The following is a 20796-nucleotide window of genomic DNA, read 5'->3' on the forward strand; positions in this document are numbered from 1 at the left end:
ATTAGATTAGGAAATCAGATTAGATTAGGGAATTAGATTAGATTAGGGAATCAGATTAGATTAGGGAATTTAGCGTGTAATATGATGGCATTATGAATCAACAGAAAAAGGATGGACTATTTAATAGATGGTATGGCTATCCATTGGGAGGATGGGGTTATATTCCCTATTTTATGCCAAATATAAAAATAAATAAAGAGTTAAACATAAAAGCACATTACAAAATTATAGGAAAAACGATATTTTCCCAGAATAAATAATATTGAGACACGTGATTCACAAAACCCAGAATCTATAAATGACTACATAATCCATAAATGACTACATAAAAGTTGCAAACTTCCAGGTGACAAACAAACCACAAACAAAATTTTTAAAAAAATGACAGGCTGGGAGAAAATATTTACATCGTAACTAACCCCCAAAATTATTATGCAAAATATATGAAGAGGTTTTTTAATCAGAAAGGTTCTTATAAAGGAAATAAAACTGACAAAGAATAGAAATAGGCAAATCATAGGAGAAGAAGGAGGAATGGCCCACCCACATACGAAAATAGGCTTATCCTCCTTTCTAATGAGGGAAATGCAAAATAAAATATTGAGGTTGCGTATTTCAGCCGTTGTGTGATGAAAATTACAGACACCGATAATGTCCACTATTGAGACGATATGGGGACGTAGTGGGCATCAAGTGACATCAGGTGGGAGATGGCTCATTGGAAGAGGCTTTTGGCAGGGCCACCTGGCTGTATCTACAATAAAAACACGCCTTCCTTCAATCTACTAATATTTCATCTTCAAGAAAATGTGCACGTGTGCAGAGAGGCACACACAAGCCTTGCTTATTATAACATTTGTTTTTTTGTAGTGGTAACAACAAAAAAAGGGAAATTGTCTCTATATCCATCCGTAGGAGGAGGATGAACTGTATTGTATGACAGTTAAGCACAAAGTTAAAACACGACAGTTAAAAAACTATAGTTAACAATACTGTATTGTATATTTGAAAGTTGCTAAAAGAGTAGATCTTAAAAGTTCTCATCACAAGAAAAAATTGGTAACTGTGTGGTGATGGATGTTAACTAAACTTATTGTGGTAACCATTTCGCAATACATATCAAATCATTATGTTGTACATCTAAAATGAATACAATGTTATATGTCAATTACACCTCAATTAAATAAATAAATCAAATGGCCTCCTACCGCCAAAAAAGCACAAAGGTGTGTGAACTGACTTGGATAAATCTCAAGGACAGATCACTAAGGGAAGAAAGCAAATTGCAGGACAAAATGTACAGCATAATCTCATTTATTTAAAAAAATCTGATATATTTGTACAGGCTCATCTCTCTAGAAAATGCACAAAAAATGGCAAATGTCACACGGCTGGCAGTGGTGCCCTCTGTGGAGGAGAGAGGGGCGTGGGGATGGTGAGGGCAGGCTTTCACTTTCTACTCTCTGTGCTTCTGTTTTGTTTGAAAGCTTTTAAGAAGTGTATTTATATTTCACATGGGTTGAAAAAGAAAGTTAAAGAAAAAAAAAAACGACAGGAAAACGAGAAAGAAAGAAAACAGGAGCCACTGCTTGTAAGCAGACCTGCCGTCCTCCAGACAAGGGTCTTGGTGCCGGGGTCTCTCCGCCTGCATCTGACTGGGAAGAGCTCCTGCCTGAGAACAGCATTCCCGACAAGGGGGCCTGCCTTGGGGACCCCACCCCTAGGGCTTTATATAACAACAGCAACAACAAATTAAAAAAAAATCCCCCCATCACCCAATTTTTGCCTTGCAGGGTTTAAATTCAACACGCATGCTTTTCCCAGAGGGGTGTAGGGAATAAAGATAATTTTTTAAAAAACTAACTTTAAAATTATTATTATATGGGTATGGAGTTTTAATTTGGAGTGAAGAGAATGTTCTGGAACTAGATAGAGGTAGTGCTTGCAAAACACTGTGAATGTACTGAATGCCACAGAGTTGTTCACTTTAAAATGGTTAATTTTGTGTTATGTGAATTTCACTGAGGTTAAAACCAACAACAAACAAACCCGCCAGGGCCCCCTGCTGTCTGCAGAACAGACTCCAAACTCCCCAGCCCAGCGTGCAAGCCCTTTTTCAATCTGGTCTCAACCTCCCTTTCCCAGGATTCTCTGCTGGGACTTCCATTCGGGACCCTAAGCTACGACAACCTTACCCTAGATTTTCTGAGACGATCCCGTTTCCTGTAATGATAATTTTAATAAAGAGAAGAAGTGAAATGTAAAAAAGAAACAAATTATTATTATAAAAATTATATATTGGCCATGGTTTAAAAAAATTAAAACAGTACCAAAGGGTATAAATTGGGAAGTAGACACCTCCTTCTCTTATTGATAACCCCCAGTGGCCCAAAAATCCCCATTCTAACCCCACTGTTAAGAGTTCCTCGGGTATCCTTCCTGTCACTCTGATGCATGTGCAGTCCTGTGTGTATAATCTACCCTTGACAAACAAACCACAAAATTCTCATACCATCATAGCATTCTGCAACTTCTCCTTTTAATTTTGGAGATATTTCCAACATGCTACACACAGGTCTGCTTTAATTTTTTAAACAACTGCATAGTCTTCCACTGGCCAGACCATAATTTATTTAAAGTTCCCTATTAATCACATTTAGATTGTTTGCTGGTTCTTCTTGGCCCCCTATTTGAAGAAATGCTGCAGTGAATGTCCTGGTACATATCTTTGCCCATGTGACCTGCTGGACACAGTCCTGGTGGGGGGCATACGTCACGGGGCCCAGGCACTACAGATGTTCATGGATATTGGCAATTTACCCCCCAGAGCATTGGCCCCCATATGGACTCTATCCTGTCGTGTGTGAAACTTGCTGCCATTTCCCCCACCTCCATGCGAATCACTTGAGCATCTTGTCTGAACGCTGATTCTGAATCAGCAGGTCTGGGCATTTCTAACATGCGCCCAGGTGATGCTGAGGCTGCTGGTCCGTGGACCATACGTTGGGTAGCAAAGCTTTAGAGCACTGCTGTCCAATAGAAATATAATATGAACCTTAAATGTAGTTTAAAATTTTCTAGTAGCCACTTTAAAAAAAGTTTTAAAAAATGGAGTGACATTAATTTGATGAATATGTTTTATTTAACCCAATATATCCAAAATATCAGGATTTCAGTGAGCAATAAAAAATTATTATGAGATGTATTACATTCTTTTCTTTTTTGTAGTAAGTCTTTGAAGCCTGGTGTATATTTTACACTTTGCACATCTCAGTTTGGGTTAGCCACGTTCCAAGTGTTTGATGGCCACGTGTGGCCGGTGGCTGCCACATTACCCAGGTCTAGAGAACTTTTTGGTCTCGACCATGGAGGACACCAGGGCAACATCTATTACACAGACCCCAGGGAACGGTGCAGGGCTAAGAGGGTGGGAGGCGGGAGAGGGACACTCAGGAGGCACTACTGAGAGCATGGTATCCTGAAGCTGCCATGGGACCAGCAGTAGGAGGGAGCCCTGGACAGCATAAGGACTCCACGCAATGATGTTATTATTAATGTTATTACTACTACATGTTCCTAGGCTACATTCCCAATAACTTTTTTTTTTTACATTTTTCAATTTGAGATATAACTGACGTATAACATTATATTTAGTTTCAGAGGTACAATATAATGATTTGATATAGGTATATTTTGTGAAACGATCACCACAATGAGTCTAGTTAACATCCATCACCACATATAGTTACAATTTTTTTCTTGTGATGAGAACTTTTAAGATCTACTCTCTTAGCAACTTTCAAATATACAATACTGTATTAATTATAGTCACCATACCTACTGTACATTACGTCCTCGGGACTTATTTATTCTATAGCTGGAAGTTTGTACCTTTTGACAACCTTCACTTTTAAAGAGAATCGCAGCACAGTTAAAACTGTGCGCCGTTCACTCTAGCTGACCAGGTCTGATGCTATTATTGCCAATTTTCAGCAACTCTTCTCTCCCCCAAATGCCATAGGACTGTCGACATTTAAAGAATGCTACAGTGAGCACTCAATTTGCTTAACATAAAGTCTTTAAGACTATTTTTAAGATGCCAAATATATTACAGTTTCTAAAGTTAAATTTTAGAGAAACATATTTACATTGACAGTTTCCCAAGAAGCAAGGCGTGTTTGAATGTCAGGGGATTTTATTTCTGTTTTGTATTTTCGGTTTGAACTTCCTCACCCCCACTTACGACTTTCCTGAAAGAGAATGCAGAGAGAACAAATATTGATCTGCAGTAGCCCTTTTTAATACAAAAGAAGAAAAGAAAAGTTAGCCGAGGGAGTAATTCAGAGGTTCAAGCCGGGCTGTGTAAAGAACGAGACCTCAGGCAGCATTCAGATCGGAGTCTGCTTATGTCTCCATTTTTCTCAGGGATGTGTTACCTGATTGAAATAAATCCACTTCTTTCTGTGTAACTATTTTCATCATGGGGTCGAAATTTGTTCACCCACATCAGCAGGAATGTACCCTTTAAGATGCGAAACATGGGGTGGAACTGAGGGGTGCAGAGGGCTGGGTCTGGTGGTAGTGATGGGAAACAGTAGGGGAGGCGTCCCTGGGCACTTGGGGGCCGGAGACCGTCACCGGCCTGGGGATCCTCCACCTGGCTCAGTCTGTCTCAAGATTGAAAAGGGAGTGGGAGATGGGGGAGAAAGGGTGCTGTTGGGGGTCTCTAAGTCCTTCTCCACCTTCCATGGTCAACATTTGCCTTTAAAATAGCCATTCCCTCTGACAGATACAATGAAGGAAGTTCATCTTCTTCACTGTTTCCATTTCCCCTTTTCTCTCTCACCCCAAACAAGTGTCTTGTATTTAAGATGCTGCCCGGATGAAACTCTTCTCCTTCAAGAATGTAACCACACATCCTTGGCACTGCTGGGACACAGATGGTATTATAATTGTACAGACTCATCGATACTAAAACCCTGTACTAATCATTCTCTTTCAAAAGCCCTGCTGGTTCCAGTGGTCCCAGGAACAGGAGCATTCTCCACTTCTGCGTTGCCGGGAGCCGAGGAGGGAGATTTTTATCCTTAATTATATATCCCCGAGACCTCTTCTTTCCAGCTTGCTCCTTTTCTTTTTGTAAAACTCTCAAGGTACTCCGGGGGAGACAGAAGTGACAGCTGGCAGACAAGCTCTGTGTCCTCAGCCTGCGAGTCAGCCTCGAGAGGAGCTGCCTCCGGGAGAGGAAGCCTGGGGCCGCCCCCTGATTGACTTCCGCTCGCCCTCAGATTCCCTGCTGCACTCACTTCATCCCAGACCCAGTTCCTGCTGCACCCGCTGCGCCCCGAGACCGCAGAGCGGCTTATGAAACAGCTGCCCTGAACACTCCGTTCTCCTAAACCTTTGTTGATGTCATCGTTAGAGAAGGAATCAGAGTTTTAGAGCCTGAAGGCGTGTGGAGGTCTCCAGACCACTGCCCTCCTTTTAGAAGCAGAGAAATAGAAGCTTTCCTGCCTCGCTCGTATTGCAAATTTACCCCTTCATTCAATCAGTTAGCAAATATTTGTTGAGAACCTACTATGTGCCAGGCGCTCTTCTACAAGCTGCAGATACAGTGATGAACAAGATAGACAAGGTCTTAACTGCCCCGGGTCTTACATCCTCATGGAGGAGAAGGATGACAAATGAGAGAGTCGAGAAATAACCAAGACAGTTACTGTGGAGAGCAGAGCAACGAACCCTCAAAGATGTCCGCATCCTGATCCCTGGAACCCGTGAAGATGTTATGTTACATGGCGTGGGGGAATAAGATGCAGAGAGAATTAAGGTCGCTAATATGCTGACTTTGAGATAGGCAGATTATTCTGAATTATTCAGGTGGTCTCAATCTAATCCAGAGGGTCCTCATAAGGGAAAGAGAAAGGCAGAGGAGACAGAACCAGAGAGATGGTACGGTGAGAAAGCCTGGACTGGTCATTGCTGGCTTTAAAGATGGAGAAATGGGCCATGAGCCAAGGAATGCAGGTGGCCCCTAGGAAATGGAAAAGGCAAGAAAACAGATTTTCCCCCGAGCCTCCAGTAAGGAACACAGCCCTGCTGACACCTTGATTTTAGCCCAGTGAGCCCCATTTCAGACTTCTGATCCCCAGAACTATAAGGTGATAAATTTGTGTTGTTTTTAAACCACTGTGTTTGTGGTAATTTGTTACAGCGGCAATAATACCGTTGCAGACAGTGATAAGGGCTATGAAGAAAAATACAACAAGAGCTTTATGGAGAATGACTATCAGGGCAGGACGTGACTTTAGACGGGGATACCTGGGAGTAATGTCGGGGCAGTCAGTTACATGGCGATCTGGGGGACAGAGTCCTAGACAGAGGGTAGGGGAAGTTCAAAGATCCTGGGGCAGGGAGGAGCTTGGTGTTGGCGGGAGGAATTGTCTCCTCAGTGCCTTCCCAGGAGGAGAGAGCCATTCCACTGTCTGGTTTCCTGAGCAGCCAGTGGTTTCTCCTGCAGACTTCTGGGTAACCTTCAAATCTACTTGTTCGAATGTCTGATTTCCCTCTTTGAAGGCTGGGACTATGTCCCCGTGTCCTGTCCTTGTCCCACTGTGAGGTTCAGAGGCCCCTTCTCAGGGTCTTAAGAATGTACGTTTGCCAGAGACATTTGGATTTTGGAAAACACATTTCTCCATTTCAAGACTTGAGAAGCTTTTCCCCCAAGTCTTGATGGAGCATAATTATGGCAGAGAGACAGGCGGACACTCTGCTGCTGTCAGCCTCCCAGGGTTTCTGGGCTTGCACAGTGAGGAGCAGCTGAAATGAAGGGACTTTGGGAACTCCCTAGTCTCTAATGACTAATTTCTCTGTAAAAATGTTGAACTGATAGCCTACTAATTAATTCAGTATCTGGGGGAGAAATTTGGATTTTTCTATCCTGAGGTTCCTGAAAATGGGGTACACCTCTGCCAAGAATGGTGAGGTTAAAGTTAACCTCAAAAGGTTTCGTGAGCACCAAGTGGTGAACAGAAGCACCACTCTCACTCAACGAATGGTCCTGAATCCTCTGTCCTGTGCCAGGCTCTGGGGCAAACACAGAGGCAGAAGAGACCCTCCCCCTTGTTCCTGAGGCTCCCACAGCTCACTGGGGGAGACAGACAGAGGGCCGAGTACCACCCAACTTGGCAAGGGCATGGTAGTGGGAAGAGAGGAAGTGTGTGGGGAGCACAGAAGAGAGAGTGGGCTCCCCAGACGACTCTTTAGAGGGACCCACTGGGCCATTCATTTCCTCCCATCTGAGGGGAGCTCCTTTCACTGTGGAAGTTTCCTGAAACACCTCTACTTCAAGATATATAAATCTGGGGTTCAAGGGATAATCTTGATAATTGCTTGTCATTGGTCTCTAAACTGAACATCCCATGAGGGAGGGACTGTGTCTATGAAGTTGGCTGTTGTACCCCAAGTGCCTAACCAATATATGCTGAATGGATGAGTGGATGAACCAATGGCCATGCGGAATCTCTGAGCTAAGTCATGCTGACCCTCAAGGAGCATGGTCAGGAGATATGGCTTTAACACTGACTGGGCTTGGCTTAAAAGTAGGATTATCTTGAGCCCCTTGCAAGAAGGTTAATGGCTCAAATGCCATACCACTCACAGATGGTTCCACAGCTGGGGCCAACCTTCCATGATTGGGAAAGCAAAGGCTGGTAGCCAAACATGGCAGCCGCATCAGACTCAGTCTGGAACTCACCTCCCGGGGGGGCCCCAGGCTGCTGGGTGCCCCAATGACTAAGAGCCAAGCCAAGGAGAGGTGGGGCAGCCTGGTCCTCAAGCCATAGCGTGGCAGGTAAATGGCATCCCTAGTCTGTCACTGACTAGTTGTGTGAACAAAGCAAATAGTTTATTCCTTCTGAGCCTTAGTCTCCTTGTGTTTAAAATGGGAATAATAATAATACCTCCCTCCCAGGATTAAATTAAAGCACTTATGTCAAGAGCCTGGCTCCTAATGAGGGCTCAAGAAATGGGAGCAATGGTGAAACGGGATCATGAGGTAGGCCCCAGTGGGAGCTGTGGGACCTGCCTCTGACCCCTCCAGTATCCTCTAGACTCTCTCTTACAGCTGCCAGGTAGGACCCAGGCACCAGCCCCTGCCCTGACCCCTTGCCTCTGTCTTCCCTAGTTCTTCAAAACTGGGGCGATGTAGATGCAATGAGCAGGCACAGGACAATCCCAGTCCTCCGGTGGGTCCCGATACAGACAGGACAGAGAGACCCACACTTGGCACCTCTTATCCCACTCTCCGCTCCTGGGCTGTGATCTGGGGCCAGTCAGGATTCCTGGCCATTCATTCTTCTTTCCAAGTCCCCTGTCTGTCTTGTACCAATCCCAGGACTCCTGAGTCTTTTGTGTCCCCAAGTCTCAGCACTTTCTCCCTCTGCTGCGCCCGGCGTCCCCACGGTTGGCCAGTCCACAGGCTTGGGCTTCTGCCTGGGTGTTGCTTAGCTGACTGGCCTGGGTGCCCCTCTCCTCTCTTACTCGTTATTGTAAAACAATCATTCCTCGAGTCACATACATGTCAGGCACTGCGCTGTGTGCTGCACATAAACCACCTCTTTTGGTCCTGGAAACCCTATGTGAGAAGTACTGCCGTTATTCCAATATTTCAGACGAGGACGCTGATGCTACAGAGAATAAGACCCAGAGGAAGCCTTCTCTGAAAACGCCGCTGCAGGAACTCATGAAACATCCTGGGAAGCATCTGATGTCCTCACAGGGATGTAAAAAGGCAAGGCCTTTACGACCCCCTCCCCATCCCGGAGTGAAAACCCACAAGAAGAGAACAGGAAAGACAACAGACAATAGGACCAGTTAAAGGGGGAGATCAGCCAGATAAGGAAGACTTGCACCAAAACGACCAACTCAATGGCAACATTAAAATCCACGTTGGAGGGAGATACAGCAAAACCAAGACTGAGGGACAGAGAATCCTGCCCAGAAAGCAGGAAATTCAAGGCATGAAACACAAGAGCAACAAGTCAACAGATACGGTGGATACAGTGGAGACCCAATTTAAGAATAAATGCAGCAAGGGCAAAACCAGTCACAATCGTAAATGAAATGTAGCTCTTTCTATACTCTTAAGAGTGGCAGCAGAATTAATTAATTCAATAAATATTGATTGAGTGCCCACTATATGCCAGGAAAAGTTCTAGGACAGACAGATTTACATAAATAAATCAAGTAATGAGTATATAAAGTCAAGTAGTTACAAGTGCCATGAGGAAGGTAAAGCAGGGAAGGGGTTAGGGGGCGACAGGTGGGGGTGAGCAGATATTTTTACGGAGTAATCAGGGAAGGCCTCCAGGGGCAAGGTGTTTTCTTAGAGGAAAGACTCTTTTCTCTTGGGTGACTTTAAGCGGGCTCTAACCTCAGAAGGTTAGAGCCAGAACCTGATGTTGAAGGGCAAAGTTGAGAGGAGAAGCTACCTCATCCTGCAATAAGCAAGTAATTGCTAAAATATTGATTGTTTTTGTGCTTTTTCTGGTTAGCATTGGCGAAAGGGCTGTTGAACCCCGGGATGTATGGCATGGAGACACATCACTGGCATGTCTGTCAGGGGTGGGTCCTGGCAACATGCTAAGGAGAGGGGAGAACTACATGTGTCAGACCGTGGCCTGTGGGCTTTGGGTGCAGTGAAACTTGACTTTCAATTTAAAATGTTCATTTTATGCTTTGAAATTCCCCTAGGATAGTCCAAACCTTTGCATGTTAGGATACTTTTAGCTGCACGTAATAGAAAACCTTAATTCAATTACTTGAACAAAAAGGAATTAATTATTTCACAAAACAGGAAGTCTGGAGGCAGGGCAGTGACCAGGCGGGTTAATTCTGTTCAGTTAATTCAATGCATTTTCGAGGACCTAGGTTCATTTCATCTGTCTGCGCTGCGTTCTGCATATTGGCCTGACTCTCTAGCTACCTTCCTTCTTGATTGCAAGATGGTGGCAGCAGCTCCAGCTATCGCATCCTATGACAGCTTCCAAAGGGCGAAAAGGACAATTTTATCCCTGTGTTTCTTTCTAAGACAAATAAACCTTTACCAGAAGCCTACAGAACACTTCCCTTTACATGGCACTGGTTACAGTTGCATCCTATTCCTATGTCTAAACCACCAGCGACAGCTGGTGTTGGCCCCACATGAGCTCTGCTTTGGACAACAAAGAGGAAACGGGCCCAGGCCCTGGGGCAAGGTGGACCAGAAGTCTCTGGAGCGTGAGAAGCAGGGACAAGAAGGCCGGGGGGATGTGGAGAAAGTAAAGACAGTCATTCGGAGGTAGAGATGATGAGTAGAAACCAGAAGAGCTGGACTAAAAACTTAAAGACGAAACAGAAGAAAAGTCTTTGGAGCCAAAGAAAGACCCGTTTGCAGAGAGATCAGGCTGAACACATCCCGGGACCTCTTGATGAAAGGAAAATGACACGGTGGAAAAGAATTCCCACCAGCTTCAAAGCAGAAAAAGAAAAAAAAAAAAACTTGTTCCCTGTAAGGGAACTGGTACCAATTTGGCCTTGGATTTTGTATCCTGGGTCTATTTGTACTAACTTCTGAAGACAGTGGACATCCCCTCGGTAGAATTCTGAGGGAAAACTTAGTCCCCAAGAATTTTATCTCCACCAAACTCCCTTTTGAGTGTGAAGGTGACTGGAAGATGTTTTGGGATATTGAGAGGCTTGGAAAGCAGACCTGTCTATGCTCTACAGCAGACAAAGAAATATAATAAAATAAACTAAAAATGCAAACTTCTAGAAATGGCAGTCATGGCATAAGGGAACAGCTTGGCCACTCTGGACCTCCACCAGGCCCACTGCCCTCGGCGTGGCCGTGGAGCCCTGCACGCGGCCCTGGCCCCGGCCCCGGCCCCGTCCGGCTTCTGTCGCCTGTGCCCTTTTCTGCTCGCTCCTGTTGTGCAACATCAGGAAGTGTGTGTTAGAGCCACATCCTTCACCCGGCGGCTCAGACGGAATCTTTACTTCACTTGGTGACCACTCAGAACAACAACAGCTGCCGCCCTCTTCCTGAGCTTAATAACAATGGCTCAACCGTTCACCCTCCAGGACACTTGTGACGGAAAAGCTTTTAGAAAGTTGTTTTATTTTCTCTCTCCAAAAGCCACACTGCCCAGAGCAACATGACGGCCACCATCGGGGACCAGGAACTGAGTCATGAGTCTCTCACCCGAATGGCTGGAGCCGCTGGGCTTTTCTTCTAAATCGGGAAAGAATACCGCAAGAGTCTGTGAGGCGGATAGTTTCAAATTCCCTCTTCGCCTCAACTTGCGTTAAAACCCGCGCGGGTTCCTGTCTTGACTTAAACAGTCAATATCCTGGATACTGTCTCAACCATGAGAAAAGACAGGAAGTTCACAGCGAACGGTGACGTGACAGGGGACCAGGGGCGGTTTTATTTTCTGCTTTCTTCTTCTTGGTAGGAAGGATGTCAGAAAGAGAGCAAGGCTTGAAAGGCTGGAGGAGTGGAGCCAAAGGGCCCCATTTACTTTAGCTGTGGCCTTGGGTTTGGGGCGGCCCTTTAGGTGCCCCAAGGCCTCCCCTCGCTCACGCTCCAGCTGGTCTCTCAGGATGCTTGTCCTGCCTCCAACGCGCCCTTAATCTCCCAGGGAGGAGGGTCATTTCAAAACGCAACAGGAGCCCAACAGCTCATTCTGGAGTCAGCGCTCCTTCGCTGCCCACGCCCGAGGACTAGCGGCTCAGGCTCATCTAGAAGGTTCTTGGGGTCTGAGGGTCAGAGCAGCTGTTGAACAACTACTTAACAATTCCACGGGCTGCTGAGGTACCTGAGACACGGAAATCCACAGCCCAAGGAGTAGAGCTGGGGGAAACTGATCACTGCAAAATCTGGCCCCCTTCCTGCCACCCCTAGGCACTGCCTAGAATCTTCTAGAACACCTCCTGTCTCCTTTCACCCCTCCCCCTTCTCTTCTGTCTCTTTGCTCTGAGCCTATTTCCATCTTGTCTTCTGTCAAAACTGCCTCCCCCAGCCCTCTCTACTCCTGCCTTTTTCTTCCTCCACTTTTTCTTCCTCTCTCTTATCTTTCTATTTCCCTCTCTCTCCCGTTTTCCACTTTCATTTGTTCTTTTCTTCTTTCCTCTCTCTCCACTGTCCCTCTCCCTCTCTTCCCATCTCCTTTTCCTCCATTCTTCCTTCCTCCCTCCCCTGAGCATGAGGTAGAACTGACCTATGTTGGTGAGCAGATGTGATCATTTTATTTGACATCTGTTCCCTCTCACTTCAAATAAAGACAGTAATGGTGGCAGGTGGCGGCCCCCCCCGTGCCAACCACTCACCTGGGCTTGGTATGTTACCTGCGTTATGTCATTGAGTCCCAACCATAGGCCCAACCACAGCCCTGGGTGGCATGTGTGTGATTTCCACTTTCCAGCAGAGTTCAGTCCTTGCCCAAGGCCGCATGGCTGGCAAAATTTGGACTTGAACCAGCTGGGAATGGAGGGGTCTGATCTTAGTTCCAAGTACCATTTGTGATCCAATGTTATCTACAACCGTGGGAAGGAAAAGAGGCCTCTCTCTTTGAGAGGCTACATCGCTCTGCCTCCCTGTCCTCCTGGGGCAGAGTCCATCCTTCCCCAGGGGATCCGGCGCCCAGCCAGGGTGGCACACACTGTCTGGGGCCAAGAAAGAAGGCTTAGCTGGGGCGATCTGGAAGCCTGGGAGTGAGCACCAACTTCTGCAGGTCTTGGCTATGTTCATATTTAAAATAAAGAGGTTGAATTTAGTTACAGTTTACATCCTTCCTTCTCATCTCTGATTTTTTGTAAGTTTGAGAAAGGCAAAGTGAGAATAAAGTCACCAGGTATCAAGATTACTCCTCTTCATGACCGAATGGGGTTGTCACAGGCCACGAAGCACGGGCCGACTTCATGAGGTCGCTCCACAGAGAATGAAGACAGAGCGGCTGTCTGGTTTGTCAGCAAGACAGCAGCCCCAGTGAGAGGAGCTAACAGGGAAGCAATTAGAGCCTTTGGTGCTTCACTTGGCAACGTTTCAGGGCAGCTTCTTATTTTGGGGAGCCTCATATCTGGTGGCCCTGAACAGACTCAGGTGTAAGGAATGAGTTATTTAGAAACTGTGGCTAAGCTCAGAAAAGAGTATGAGGTTTTGCTTCAACATGAAAAGAGGAACTCGAGTTAAAATAAGCAGCAATCAATAATTGCTGGAGTTCCGTCAGACCTCAGACTTCGCCTAATTGGGCTCCTGCTTTCATTTGCTCCTTGGTAGACACCTACTCTTGTTGTTTTAGTAAGGCATTGTATTTTTATAGGGAGGCATATCCTTAGGAGTGGAAACTTCCTCAGGCCACCTGAGCCTCACAGCTCTCTGTACCCTGGTTACCTGGTGTTGGCCACCAAGGTCACGGGCCCAGTGCTGGGGTCGGGAGCAGACACGTCCAGCAGAGCCACAGCTGTTCTACGAAACCTGCCTGCCCATCACCCTGGCTGACTGTGGGCCTCGGGTAACCACACTCTGCCCCCACAACTCTACCTCCATCTCCGAGTGGGCGGGCACCTGCTCCCAGAGAGCCGATTCATACACAGACCCGTGGCCCCTGAGTGGCCCATGCAGAGAAAGCCGTTGGTGGCTGAGCCAGCCAGATTCCCTCCTGGGACTGGTAACTGAGAAGTGAGCCTGTTGGTGGGAGAAGAGCAGACCCACAGAGAAGGGCTGAGTCGTGGCAGGCAGCACCCAGGGTACAAGCCCCAAGCTCTCTGGTCCCAGGCCCTGGGCCTCCTCTTTCCTTGCCCCACACACCTCCATAAAGGCTGCAGGAACACGCATTGCCACAGCAGCAAGAGAGTGAAGATGAGAGTGAATAGATGCTAGACACAGTCTCTACGTTTACAAGCCGTGGGTACAAGAACTCTATACAAGAAGCCACAAAGTCATGTCTTTTCCAGCTTAAGGCCTAGTCATACTTAGAGTCTTCTTCACTTTGAAGGAATAGAAGAAACCACAAGGGGAAAAAAGATCAAAAGCATCAACCAACTTTCAACTTAAGAGAGTTTAGACTCCTTTCAGCAAACCACCCATCAAGGGTGCCAACCCAGCTGGGAAAGTTCACACCGTCCTAGACTTGGAAAAAATTGTAGAGGCCATTGAGGTCCACTGCTTGCCCCACGCAGACCTCCCCTCGGGTGGCCACGTCCCTGACAGGTGAGGAGCCCACATGAGTGACGACCATGTCCATGATAAGCAGCTGCCAAGTACTTGAAAGGATGGTCTTATACTAGGTGTGCCAACATTTGTTCCTGGTGACCAGACACGTGGGTGTTCCAGACTAGCTAAAAACATTCAAGTGGATACTCTTTAGATATCGGCACACACGCATAGATGGGAAGGATGAAAAAGCCAGGAGCAACTCTCAGCCTGACCTCTATCTGGCGGAGCAATTCCGCTTGAGCCCAAACTTGCATCTCCCATGGAAGCCCTGCAGCAAACAGCCCAGTCTCCTGAGAAGGTGGTGTCATGACCACCCGGGTTGGCTCACGCATGCCCCTGAGGGTCTCACTCTCTATCCCAAGTGGCTCCTTGAAATGAGTCTCCCCAGAGGCATTCTACTCAACACAGCTTCTCTCTCGACACATTTCCAGTGACTTGTGCCCAGGAACCTGCCTGTTGTCCTTCCCTTGTGTCCAGCTCTGTTTCTATACTGCATCCTAGTTCTGTGCAAAACGCATCATTCCCTTCAGGTTTTGGAATCAGTGATCGCCCCCCACCCCTCCCTTTCTACTTCCACTTTCTTTTCAGCTAAACCCCACAGATTCTGTCGCTGCTCCTCCATAACATGGTGTCCCAATCTTCGTCTATATGGGCTGCTCTGCTTGGCACGTGAGTGCTCTTCACCTATTGGTGCCTCTCACCATGGTCCCGAGAACTAAGCATGACTCTTCTGCCCCCACCTAGGACACTGAGAATGTCACCTCCTTCATTCTGCCCATCCCCATGCTCTCTTAAGGCAGCCAGATAAAAATAGCTCCCCTGGCCTCCACATCACTTGGTTGTCACACATTGTGGTCACACAAAGCCCATGGCGTTTGTCATGCAAACTGTGCCTAGGATGGTCTTCCCAGACTCGGACTGGTGCGGCTGATTTTTCTTTAAAATTTAATGCAAGTTTTACACATTTCGACCTTAATGGTGAAGTCAGATGCCATGAGCATCAGTCTTTGTCAGAACAGATCTCTGGGAACTGAAAGGTACTGTTTCATGCTATTCTGCTGGGCAGTCTTCTAGCCCCTCAGAAAATATAGTCTGTTCTCCTGTAAGTGCCCTCCTCCTCTCCTTCCTGGTCCACTTACTCACTCATTTGAGTGAAATGAGGAAAATAACTGACAAGCCACAGTCACTTTTCCTTCATCTCTGGGCATCCCCTTTCACCATTGTTTCCCCTTCACACCCAGGGACACAAATCACACCTGTCATGCCCGCTTCACCATGTCACGGAGCAGAGTCAATTTGCAAGGTCACAGTTTACCCGCTGAGCCGCCCCTACCTGTGGACTTCTAGGAGAAAGATGAGCTCAGCCAGGCCTTTAAGCGTAGGCTACTCAGGGCCCGTGCTCTCTTCTTCTCTTCTTCCTCTTTTTCACTTTCTCTGCCAACACAAGCTCCAGTCAGGGTTAGAGTCCTAGGTTCATAAAAAAGGCCTTACCTGAACGGTGAATTTATCATCTTCATTGGGCAGAATTCTGTAAGTATAAACACAGTTCCGATACCTGAAATAGACCAAAGACTTTATTAGGCCCTATGTGGGAAAATTCTTTTTTCTGGTGACCGAAAATACGAGAATTCCTGACACAGCTCAAGTAATCTGGGCATAAGTCTCTGAACTTTGGAGCTGACCGTTCTGAGGTTAAGATCAGCCCTGACATCAAGACATCCTGGACTGAGGCACTGCCTGCCCCCTTTCCCACCCCCTCAGCACTCAAGGAGCTTCTGGAAAAGGCGGGTGGGCTCTTCTGGGTGTGATTGACATTGGCGCTTGACAGCTATGTGCTCTGATCTAAAGGAGTCCGCCATCTGGTAGGGCTTCTTCAACCTCTGAGCCATCATGTCAGCTAAAAGAATAGAGCCAGAGGGGGTGTTTTAAGAAGAAATAAGACTCCAGTGGGGCTGAGGAAGGTGGGAACATGCCGAATGGGTTGGGCACAGCCACAGAGAGGGGCCACACTGGCCAAGGCAAGGCTCGCTCAGCTTTGGTAGAGTGCCACTCTTCTGATGAGCTCCTCTCACGCCCCGTGACTTCATGCCCTGGAGACTTTGCCCCATGGTCATTTCCCCAAAGGTCAGCCACCGTCCCTTCAGAGACCTCGATTTTCCCCAGTAGCTGGTGAGTGAGTCTTAGGGTTGCTTCTAACAAGGAAATGCTAGAGATCGCAGATTCTCTTCTGTTTCTAGAAGCTCTGCTTTCCTCTGGTTCAGGGGGCCCCAATGTGAGGAGGAGGAGGAGCTACTTTTTACTTTCCTAAAACCTTTGAGTGGAAGGGGGAGTCATCAAGTCTGAGCACCTTGGAAGAGGGGCACATTGGTGGGTGGTCCAGCTGTCTGACCCAGCCTGCAGACGGCCTGGCAGCAGCAGATGGCCATGGAAGTCCATTGGCTCTGCTGCTGAGCCCAGGGGCGTGGGAGTTTGGGGGAATGCTATTTAAGTCTTATACTGTTAGTTGAAACTGCTGGCCTGTCCTCTCACCCACCATAATCTCCTCCCATTTCTTCCACTTGGTATTCTCCTGAACCTTGAAAACTTGCCCACCCCCACTGAACCCCTAGGCAGGGACCATACTTCAGCTCAACAGATATTCATCTTGTTTCTGTCATCAAGTCAACGCGTCACTACAAAAATTTCACTGACTTAGCCCCTCGCGTATGCCTGGCACCTCACTAAGCATTTATATATGTCATTGTTTATTATACAGTAGTTTAAAAAATTTAAGACCATACAGGAGGATATAAAATGAAAAATAAATGTCTGCTCCCCTCGGTCCTGTGAGTCCCACTTCTTAGATTTACGACTACTTTTTGTAAATTGTTCCAGAATTTTTAAACACACACGAACTGATACATGCATGTCTTTTAAAATGCAAATATATCTTACTACATAAATCATTCTGAAATTTGCATTTTCGCCAAAAAAATATCTTAGAGGTCTTCCCAGGTCATGTTCCACCATGTAGTTGTGCAATCATTTATTTCACTGGCTGGTGATGATGGGCAGGTAGATATTTTTAGCTTTTTACTATTATAAATAATGGTACAGTGAACATCTCTGTCCTGACATCTTGTGGACATTGGTGAATTCATAGTTTTAGTTTCCCCACCAGTAAAATGGGACAATCAAAACACAACATCTACCTGTTGTTGTGTAGATTAAGTGAATTAATGTAAGAAAAGCATTTAGAATAGTGCCTGGAACACACGGAACTCTACACGTGCTGACATTTATCCACAATTAGTGATTGTGGCTAAATCGCTAGAAGGGGAGCAGCTGGGCTGCAGGACACGGACACTTTATATTTTGATAGCAACTAGCAATTGCCTTCCAGTGAGCTTGTGTCACTTTTTTCTCCTCCTAACCGGATATGAAAGTGTCTATTTCCACACACCCTGCCAACTGGCTGTTATCAGACGTTTCAATCTTTGCAAATCTGAGAGGTGAAAGAAACATGATAGCGTGCTTCAAATTTGCCTTTCTTTATGAGAAAGCTTGAACAGGTTCTCGTACGTTTTGCTATTTGTACTTCTTTTTCTGTGAATTCCTTTTCATGTCTTTGGCTCACATCTTTTTTGATCATCTTTTGCTTATTTATTTGTAAGACTTTAAGATATGCTACGATATATTTTGGAGTTATTTATTTTTGACGGTGTTTATTGATTGTCTTTTTTTTTTTTTTCCAGCTGCATAGAAGTTGTGGCCAATTTTGTAGTCTTTTATGGCTTTTGAATCAATGGATGTTTAACGAAAATTTTGGAGATGGTTTGGGTACTTTAGCTCCCACGTGTCTCTTCCTTTCTCATAGGAAAGTTTCTTTCTCTCTCTTCCTCTCATCTCTTTAATTCCCATCTTTCTGCTCCCTGTCTGGTCTCCAGAGCCTGAACTGACACCACAATTGGCTTCTATGGGCGGTGGCAAGGGTGAATCTCTAATTCAGGGCCACCTCACCCCCCAGAGATGTCCTGTGAGGCAAGCACCCACGACCCCAGGCTAACTCCTCCAGCCTCATCTCCCCCTGCAGAGCCTGCCGGGCAAATGCCAGCTCAACCCTGCTGTGCCCTTCTCTCTCACTGCTTCATTCCCTTGACACTTCCTCCTCAGATATGCAAACGAAGCCGGAGTGAGAACGGTCTCTTATTTGGCTGAGGGCAGCTAATTTGTGGAAGAGCTTGGGCAGGCCCAAAACATCAGCTTGTACAGAGAAAGAAAGAACACAGGGTCACGAGGAGAGGCACAGGAACAGCCACACAGAACAGGAAGGCCGTTTAGATCATCAAGTGTGGCAGACAAGCTTTATGGCTTTTTCACAGGTATTCTAGAAACACTGAAAACAAAGAAACAGCTCTGTATCACTCAAACAGATCAGAATTCAAAAGCTGGTGCGATAGGAAGTGAGGATACTTTTCCTCTGGACAGTAACATCTCAGCATCTCCAGTGCATGGGGCTGGACACGCTGTCCCTGGGGCCGAATCAGTTTAGATCTTCAAGGGAAAACGTGGGGCATCACCACCACCACCACTAACCCGGGAGAGCAGTGGTTCCAAACTGCTTGCCATGGGTGCTGAGGGCTCTGCTGGGAGGTGGAAGGGGCACTCCTTGGCCTCTCCTACTCACCAGCAGATGCACTTCGCCCTGGTCCTATATATGCACATATACACACATGTGTGTGTACACATACAGATACATAATACACACATACACATACATGTGCACGTACATATACTAACACACATATACACATGCATGTACATATACACAACATGCACATATACGCATGTACATACACGTGCATATACATATACTGATACTAACATACACATATACATACACGTGCATGTACAGACACATAATATACACTAATACACATACACACGTACATACACACACACACAAAAGTCTTAAACATAAAACGTTTAAAGCGAAGATTCCACAACTAACGTGACTAGAATATAATCCAGATGACATGCTCACTGCTGTCTGGGGCAATGGGTCCTATCCAGCCTTTCCCCAGCTCTTTGTGGGGATTTAGTAACAATTTAGGGCGCTAACACTGGTTCCCAGCTGCTACTCCTTTCAGTGACTGGTCATATTTCAGGGCAATTGCTCTAGGAATATTCCCACTGGAGACCCAGGTTGGGTGGCACTGGGCCGGAGTGTGTACTTCCACTACCAAACAAGATCACTCTATTCTCAAATGCAATGGGGCTTAGAGCGAATTTTCCATGAGACTCCTGACAGCTGCTGGGTGACAATGGGGACCTACACTGTGTTAAGCGGGAAGATGCTTCTCCTGGGAAGGGCGTTTCCACATCAACCCTAATATGGTTCGATGTTTTACTCAAATGTAAGAGGACAAGCAAATGGAAGTAGGAAGAAACGTTGCGGCATTTTACTTTTTCTTTTGGATAAATATTACTATTTCAGTATGACTATTCCTAGCCAAATAAACACTGAGAAGCATGCCCAGAGACCCACAGGGAGAGAGAGAAATCAAACTCTAAAATTCAAGAACCTCATTAGTCTTTCTGTCTCGCTCTGCCGATCAGCTTAGCATGCTCCTGTAACTGCTTTTAAATCTCTTTGTAACTTTGACGTGTTTTCCCTTTTTTTCTTGCTTACGTGTTGCAGACTTCTGGACAAGATAGGGTGGGAGCACAAGGGTTGGAAACTGCATACAAAAAAGCCGCTTCAACCAATGTAGAAATAAGAGAAAATGTACGTCAGCCCTAGGAACCAACGGTGTTCACCATTCATCACCAAAACCTCAAAGAATCCCAGACAAAGAGAGGAAGAAAATGGATAAATTAAAAGAGGCCATTAGTTCAGAAGAGAGAAAGCAGGGGGAGGTGGCCCAGGTAGCCAGGTGCTCTTGGGGGCCTGCTGAGCACCCCGCCCCAGCAGCACGGGAGTCCAGCGGGTCATTCCTTGTATGAGACCCCTGGGAGGGAGCCCACCCATCCACGCGCCACACCACCCCCTCATCACTTGCCCCCCCCCATCAGCTGGATCTTGGATCAGGGGGCTCCCACCCCCAGCCCTGCCCATCCTTTTTCATTTGGGAAGAGGATTTGGGCAGAAACCTGCTCCCATCTCTGAAAGAATCTGATCCAATTTTTCCTGACAGTTCTTTGTTGGAAAAGAGAAATCACCAGAAATATGAAACCTGATCACCACTCAAAAGAAGGGGCACCATTTTTCTAAGGACTCAAAGGTGTTAACTCCATCTTATATAGAATCACTGCAAAAAGAAAAAAAAAAACATACTGGAGAAGTCTAACGTGTGAAGTCAGTAAGATTTAGGAGACGATTGCGTCTCTGAAACTGGAAAAATCAGTTGTGAAAATAGAGCAAACTGGGACAAGGAAAACTGATCAGAAGTGAAAAACCTGTAGTTCTAGAGTCAGCATTAGAGGCCACAAGAGAGGCAGGAAATAACAGCTTATGTACTAGAGAAAGTTAATGAGGAAGAAGACAAACTCAAAAAGGTCAG

At 46.2% G+C, this 20796-nt stretch overlaps 1 protein-coding gene across 1 annotated transcript in view; it reads right to left on the reverse strand.

Moving 5' to 3' along the window:
* The window catches only part of INPP5D (inositol polyphosphate-5-phosphatase D), a 120992-nt gene that overhangs the window by 89486 nt on the left and 10710 nt on the right, over positions 1 to 20796 (reverse strand). The window contains exon 2 of the mRNA XM_004427694.3: positions 15746 to 15809. Coding sequence (XP_004427751.1) covers positions 15746 to 15809 — 64 coding nt within the window. The remainder of the gene's footprint in view (positions 1 to 15745; positions 15810 to 20796) is intronic.

This window comes from Ceratotherium simum, chromosome 37 (genome assembly GCF_057802395.1).
Source record: "Ceratotherium simum simum isolate JZ-2026a chromosome 37, ASM5780239v1, whole genome shotgun sequence".
NCBI classification, from domain to species: Eukaryota; Metazoa; Chordata; class Mammalia; order Perissodactyla; family Rhinocerotidae; genus Ceratotherium; species Ceratotherium simum.